Raw genomic sequence first — 7,429 nt, forward strand, 5'->3', positions numbered from 1 at the left:
TAGGTGCCACAAAGCCCAACATTCAAGTGCCAGGCCTCAGGGAATAATCAATGAGGTGCTTAGTGGTTTCTACAGAGAAGGTGGGAGAGGGATGGTTATAGTCTGCCAGGGTGATTCTACCTTTTGCTCCTCTAGCTGGGTTTTGCAAAAAAAAAGGACCTAACAGTTGTTTTTGAGCTGAATTCAAGGGAGTCTGAGCACTGTAACATAGATTGGACTCCTCAGCATACTTGGGAGAAGCTTGAGGATCCTCCCAGACCAGAACTGCAAGAGAGCTTGGTGGGTAGGTGCTGAGCTGTGCCATATGAGGGCCTCTCTGAAGTCTGCAGCCAAAACAGAAAGGCTACTCACTTTAGACACAGTAGTAGGCAGCTCTGGAGAGTCTCTTTGTTGGACTGATGCCTGTCAGTTCCTTCTAAATTTCAATTTATGTGGAATTTCAGCAAATCAGATAGTGTCTGAGATCATAGGACCATGAGGTGACAGGATCTCTGAGGTTTACCCCATGCCTTGCTGCGTGGGGCAGAATTCTAATAAAATAGCTGGTTGGATCAGTCCCAGATATACCACCTTGCACAGCATTTCCACCTCCATCAGCCCATTCTGCCTTCAGTGGCCTTCAAGCGTCATTGATTACATTTCTTAAAACCCCATAGTGACAATGGACAGAGATGAAAAAGGGAAGGGACTATTTGGGTTTTGGTTTCTCTTTCAAAAATACCAGCCTAGGTTTTTTTTCCCCTCGTTTGTTCTCATCATCTAAGAGATTCTGACAGCTGTTCTGTGGGGACACCCTGCCCCAGAGACCACAACACAGTCGGCTCGGTAACTAACCTTTATTTGTGCAGAACTATTGCTCTGGGTGGCTCCCAGGTACAGAGAAATGTACAGCAATGCTCCAGAAGTATCCAATTTATCTGTCTTACACAATGCCTGACGCCAAAGTCAAGCTTTGACCCTTTTTTGCACTCTTTCTGCATGACCCTGATGCTTTTGCTCCTTCAGTTGACCTGGTAACATTTCATCAGCTCCATCACTATCCTTTCCTCAGCTTCGTTTTGCAAGCTGGTGTCCGTGAGGTGGGCTTCCCTCTCTGCTTCACAGCCGGCTGCACCGCTGGGATGGTCAGCGGTCCAATAATCCTGGCTCATGCTCTGCAGTTTCCTAAACAAATCCCTGCTGCTCTCCTTCTCCAACTCACTCAGAAGATCCATGTTTAACTCGAAGCGCTTGGTGCCCGAAAGGCTTTGTAAGATCTGAAGAATGGCATGTCTGTCTTCATGACAGACATTCTCTGCCAGCACCGTAAGGAATTCACCCAGGAGGCCAAAGCCCAAGTCAGCCTGAAAGATTCTGCCCAAGGCCTTCCCTCCGAGTTCAAGCAAAAGCTGGTATTTTTCTTTTCCGCTTTTTAAGCATCTGCGCCAATCTCTGTAAAATTCGGCAGAGGTTCTGGGCAGTTGATCCAGTACCTGAAGGAAAAAATAGTTACCCAGTTCCTTTTGTTTTGTTCCCACTTGAAGATTTTTATCCCCCTGCCCCCATCAACTGGCAGATGGCTGAGATGTTTTTAATACAGGCTTTGATAGCACAAAGGGCTGCATAAAGCTTGTGAGGTGGCAAAACATAAAGACAAAGAAATATCAGGTTCCTCAAGCCCCATATAAACCAGAGCACTTAACAGGAAAATAATGGAAGAATGGATGAGACATGAAATCTGGCGTGGACAAACACAGACCAGTAGTGGATTAACCCCAACCCTAACCAGAATCAGACACGCTACCCAGTCTGGATCCACCGTCACTGCTCGGGAAGGGATCTCCTGGAGACTGGGGTAGTTCAGCAGAAATCTCTGCTCAATCTCAAGCACCATGAAGCAAATCAAAGGGGTGAGGAGATAAAAGATAGGAGATGTAAAACCCAGAAAATATGCAGATGGCCCTAACACACCGTTTCCTGACACACTGCATTCGTACGGTCTGTGGCAGAGAGCTTGCACTAAAAGAGTGCCAAGCTCAATGTGGCATCTCCAGATAAAAGGAAATCCTGTTTTATACAATATGTAATTGAACTGCCGAACTCATCACCACTGACTTAACTGACGCACAGACTGAAGGAGGATTAAAATGTTTAGGCTTTTATACAGATAGTGAGAACAAGGCACAGCAACATCAGGCTGTGTCTAAACACAAAATGGAGAAGCCCTGGAGATCAGAGCCCAAGCACTAACGGGATTAGGAACAGAATTTGCTCTGGGGAGATCACTGCTCAGTCCAAGCAAACACAAAGCTGCCTAGAAGAGTTGCAAAAGAATCTCATAATAAACAGGCAAATGAAATTCAGTGAAAAAAATCCATGAGAAACACCTATGGGAAATATCCCCGGCTACACATCCAGTGACCAGGACTCTCCAGCGTGGGCAGAGTCCACCAGAGAGGGCAGGACAGATGTCACTCAAATCACAAATGACCTGGACAGAAAATGTTTAGTCACCATTTCCCATAACTGAAGAACTAAGGAGCATCCAGTGAACTCATCAGACAGCAGATTTTAAACAAAATAGCACTTTTCCGTATCATGCATAATTAAACCACAGGGTGAAAAAGAGCTGGCTACTTTCAAAGAAGATCTGCGGTCTGCAGCTATTAAACGTGATGATCCAGATGCACAACCCTGGCTCTTGGGCTCTAAACTGCAGCCAGCTGGAAGAGTGTGGTCAAGGGAGGGCACTCTTCCCCAAGATTCTGTTACTGGCCACAATCAGAGGCAGGGTATTGGGAGCTCCGGTCTGATGCCGTGCAGCTGGTCTTAGATTCCCACAGGGTTGAAGCAGACTCTTCTTGAAGCAGCTGGTGCAAGCTCTTATCAGATGCAAAGTAGCGGCCAAGACTGAACCCTATGGTTATCTAAACACCAATGTTCCTGGGGACTTTGAAGGCATGCTCACATGTAGAAATATTTCTGGATAACTCTTGCATTTTAAAATAATACCCAGATTATTCTGGAGTAATTTTTAGATGTGGACAAAGTCCCGGAAAGCGTCTCCCTCACCTGGGGTAGCTCCACATTGCTGGCGTGTGGGGTCTTGATGGGGGCTGCACAGGGATTCCATAGCACATTCCTTCTTTTACCCATCTTGTCCTTTTTCTCTAGGGGCTTCAGGTGTGATGCCAGCACAATGTTCCTGCAGGCAACAAGAAGGGGATGGGGTACTTAGCAAGATCAAATACTCTGAGGCTTTGAGCTTCTTCTCTGAGGCAATTTCTGAGTTTGGGCCGTACGTATCATTCAGAGGGAACTGGACATGCTAGAGGAGTGGGCCCTTGTGAACCTCATGAACTTCAACAAGGCCAAGTGCAAGGTCCTGCACCGGGGTTGGGGCAATCCCCAGTATCAATACAGACTGGGGGATGAAGGGATTGAGAGCAGCCCTGCGGAGCAGGACTTGGGGGTACTGGTGGTTGAAAAATTGGCCATGAGGCGGCAATGTGCGCTTGCAGCCCAGAAAGCCAACCGTATCCTGGGCTACATCAAAAGAAGCACGGCCAGCAGGTTGAGGAAGGGGATGCTCCCCCTCTGCTCCAGTCCTGTGAGCCCCCCCCGGATCACTGTGTCCAGCTCTGGGGTCCCCAGCACAAGACAGACACGGACCTGTTGGAGCGGAGCCAGAGGAGGCCACGGAAATGCTCCGAGGGCTGGAACAGCTCTGCTATGGAGAGAGGCTGAGAGAGTTGGGGTTGTGCAGCCTGGAGAAGAGAAGGCTCCGGGGAGACCTTATAGTGGCCTTCCAGTACTTAAAGGGGGCTTATAAGAAAGCTGGAGAGAGACTTTTTACCAGGGCCTGTAATGACAGGACAAGGGGCAATGGTTTTAAACTGACAGAGGACAGGTTTAGATTGGATATAAGGAAGAAATTCTTTACTGTGAGAGTGGTGAGACACTGGACCAGGTTGCCCAGAGAAGTGGTGGATGGCCCATCGTTGGAAGTCTTCGGGGTCAGGTTGGATGGGGCTTTGAGCAACCTGATCTCGTGGGAGATGTCCCTGCCCATGGCAGGGGCACTGGACTGGATGGTCTTTCAAGGTCCCTTCCAACCCAAACCATCCTGTGATTCTATCAGACAAGATCAGGATTCAAATGAGATCATGAAGCATCAGAGGGAGGTCAGAGGAAAAGAGAACATACTGCATGGGGCACTTGACAGGCACATCCTCCTCACACACTCAGTGTTAACCCAATTGTCAGGACCAACGAGGCAGGAATTTCCCTGTAGGCTGGACCGCTACCGAGCACTGTGGTTCCTCAGCAGCATGGGGAATGGCTTGCTCCTCAGGAGCTGGGAATTTCCACTCAACACTTCCTCCAGAGCCAGGGAACTCAGGAACTGTTTCCTCCTGCCTTTTTCTTACGATACACTGAAGTTTCTATGGCTTTGGGACTTCCAGAGGAAAGACCCTAAATTCTTACAGCACCTAGGGACTGTTTCATAGCTTGCAGTGCACTGGGCAGGTATGTTTTTGTGGATTCATTTGATTTCAGCATCTTATTACACTGACATCTGCGACTATCTACAGCAGCCTGGATTCAGTGGCTCACGTGGTTCCTCTCATCCCGTGGGATGAATCCCCACAGTTAATCCTCCCAGTAACAGGCAGTAGATCTCTGAAGGGGTCCAGCTCTCTGCTCCTTTGCTAGTGTGGGCTACACAAGTGAAGACACTGCACCCACGGAGAGAAGCTGCTCCGTTACCTCCCTCAGATTACTTCTACCATTACCAATACACTGATAAAACAGCTTAAAATCACTCAGGAATCCTTTTATAGGGACTGGCAAGGAGGCTGTGGGAGAAAACACCATTTTAAAGTGTTTTACTGCCTTTCAGGGATCAGACGGCATGACCAAATGCAGGCAGAGATGAAGCCATGAATGGAATTTGATCTAGTCCTGTATAAGTCTACTAAGGGGTTGTCAAAGTCCTGGATCTACCTACAGATCCATCTGTGGATGTCAAGGGACAGGGACTTCCCCAGACGGATCTATAGGTGGATCCAGGACTTTGGTGGGCGTTGGGAATGCCCTGTGCTGCCTCTGCAGAGCATCCCTGCCATCCCTGGGCCACAAACCTGCTCCCAATCCACCTTGGACAAAATGGTGATGGGTTTCGGAGCACAAACATGCTGGGCGAGGTGCATGGGGATGTGTGTCACCCTCTTCTTCTGCACCACCACCACGGCATGGGGTGTGTAGGGAGGAAAGAGAGGGCAGGGCAGGCTGGCAGGGCTTGGAGGGTGGGTGCTGCGCCCGGGAACAGGATGAGAGGACAGCGTGCTGGAAGGAGGGGACAGCAAGCCGTTCCACTGCTGGTCTACAGCTTGGCCACCATAGGGATCTGCCCTGGAGCCGGCCGTTCCCAGCTGGAATATCTGAGATCTTACTGCACATGTCAACCTTTTTTGGGGGGCAAATCTTAAAAAAGGCTGAGTTTCTGTCCCACCAGAGCTCGGTGCCACTGGGCTGTGGCCTTCTCAGGAACCCCGAAGCCGGGTTGGCTGCCCTGTCAAGGCACACTCATGGTCACCTGGAGCAGAAAAGCACATATGATCGGTGCAACCCCCTCTCTGAGCAAGCTTTGAGCTCAAAACCCACTGTGTGACCTTGTTTCTTAAGAGCTCCCAAGACTGAAGTTCCAAAAGAGCTCCAGAAGAGCTCAAAAACCACCCGTGAGGTTAGGTCGGCCCTGCGGCAGGAGCACCCAGCACTGAGCAAAGCTTTGGTGACAGCGTTGACAAAGCCCTTTGGGGTAGGGAAGCACCCAAAACTGCCCCCCCGCCCCAGGCGTCCCCCATCGGACCTGAACTCCTCGTAGGTGGGGACACGCTGGCGCACGGCCCGCAGCTTGGCATCGTTCTCCCTCTCCCACCTCTCGTCAGCTGCCACCGCTGCCCGCAGCTCCCGCTCCAGCGCCACAGGGTCGAGGGCTCCATCCGCCTCCATCCCGGCCCTGCCGCTGACGGGGAACACGAGCAGGTGGGGCTCGGGGACCCCCGGCAGGGAGCCGGCAGGGACCTGAGGCCTGGGGGGATGGGGGGGATGTGGGGAGCAGGGCCACCCCTGGGTGCACGGGGACACCACTCCTGTTGTGACAGTCCTGTCAGGGCTGGCCTTGGGCACCCCACTCCTGTCACAACAGTCCTGCCAGGGCTGGCTTCAGGTACCCCACTCTTATTGCGATAGTCCTACCAGAGCTGGCACTGGGGATCCCAATCCTATTGCGACAACCCCACTCTTGTCGTGACAGCCCTGCCAGGGCCGGCCTTGGGCACCCCACTCCTATTTGTGATAGTCCTACCAGGCCGCACACACCACCAGCCCCAGGGACCCTCACTCCGGTCGCAACAGTCCTGCCAGGCTGTGTACATGGATGGCAACTGGGAGCCCCGCTACTATCGCGACAGCCCCGCCGGGCCCCAACACACCTCTTGCCATGGGGACCCTCACTCTGTCGCGACAGCCCCCCAGGCCACGCACACCGCCGGCCCCTGGGGACCCTCGCTCTGTCGCGACAGCCCCCCAGGCCACGCACACCGCCGGCCCCTGGGGACCCTCGCTCTGTCGCGACAGCCCCCCAGGCCACGCACACCGCCGGCCCCTGGGGACCCTCGCTCTGTCGCGACAGCCCCCCAGGCCACGCACACCGCCGGCCCCTGGGGACCCTCGCTCTGTCGCGACAGCCCCCCAGGCCACGCACACCGCCGGCCCCTGGGGACCCTCGCTCTGTCGCGACAGCCCCCCAGGCCACGCACACCGCCGGCCCCTGGGGACCCTCGCTCTGTCGCGACAGCCCCCCAGGCCACGCACACCGCCGGCCCCTGGGGACCCTCGCTCTGTCGCGACAGCCCCCCAGACCACGCACACCGCCGGCCCCTGCGGACCCCCGCTCTGTCGCGACAGCCCCCCAGGCCACGCACACCGCCGGCCCCTGGGGACCCCCGCTCTGTCGCGACAGCCCCCCAGGCCACGCACACCGCCGGCCCCTGGGGACCCTCGCTCTGTCGCGACAGCCCCCCAGACCACGCACACCGCCGGCCCCTGGGGACCCTCGCTCTGTCGCGACAGCCCCCCAGGCCACGCACACCGCCGGCCCCTGGGGACCCTCGCTCTGTCGCGACAGCCCCCCAGACCACGCACACCGCCGGCCCCTGGGGACCCTCGCTCTGTCGCGACAGCCCCCCAGACCACGCACACCGCCGGCCCCTGGGGACCCTCGCTCTGTCGCGACAGCCCCCCAGACCACGCACACCGCCGGCCCCTGGGGACCCTCGCTCTGTCGCGACAGCCCCCCAGGCCACGCACACCGCCGGCCCCTGGGGACCCTCGCTCTGTCGCGACAGCCCCCCAGGCCACGCACACCGCCGGCCCCTGGGGACCC

General features: G+C 54.6%; 1 protein-coding gene across 1 annotated transcript; it reads right to left on the bottom strand.

Moving 5' to 3' along the window:
* Positions 1-1,001: 1,001 nt before the first annotated feature.
* CCDC103 (coiled-coil domain containing 103) lies at positions 1,002-5,994 on the bottom strand. Its single transcript, XM_059830595.1, has 3 exons — positions 5,852-5,994; positions 3,052-3,184; positions 1,002-1,472 (listed from the first exon to the last, which is right to left on the bottom strand). The coding sequence occupies exons 1-3, from the start codon at positions 5,992-5,994 to the stop codon at positions 1,002-1,004; spliced, it is 747 nt and encodes a 248-aa protein (XP_059686578.1).
* Positions 5,995-7,429: the final 1,435 nt, after the last annotated feature.

Source organism: Gavia stellata, chromosome 28 (assembly GCF_030936135.1).
Source record: "Gavia stellata isolate bGavSte3 chromosome 28, bGavSte3.hap2, whole genome shotgun sequence".
In the NCBI taxonomy this organism is placed as follows: domain Eukaryota; kingdom Metazoa; phylum Chordata; class Aves; order Gaviiformes; family Gaviidae; genus Gavia; species Gavia stellata.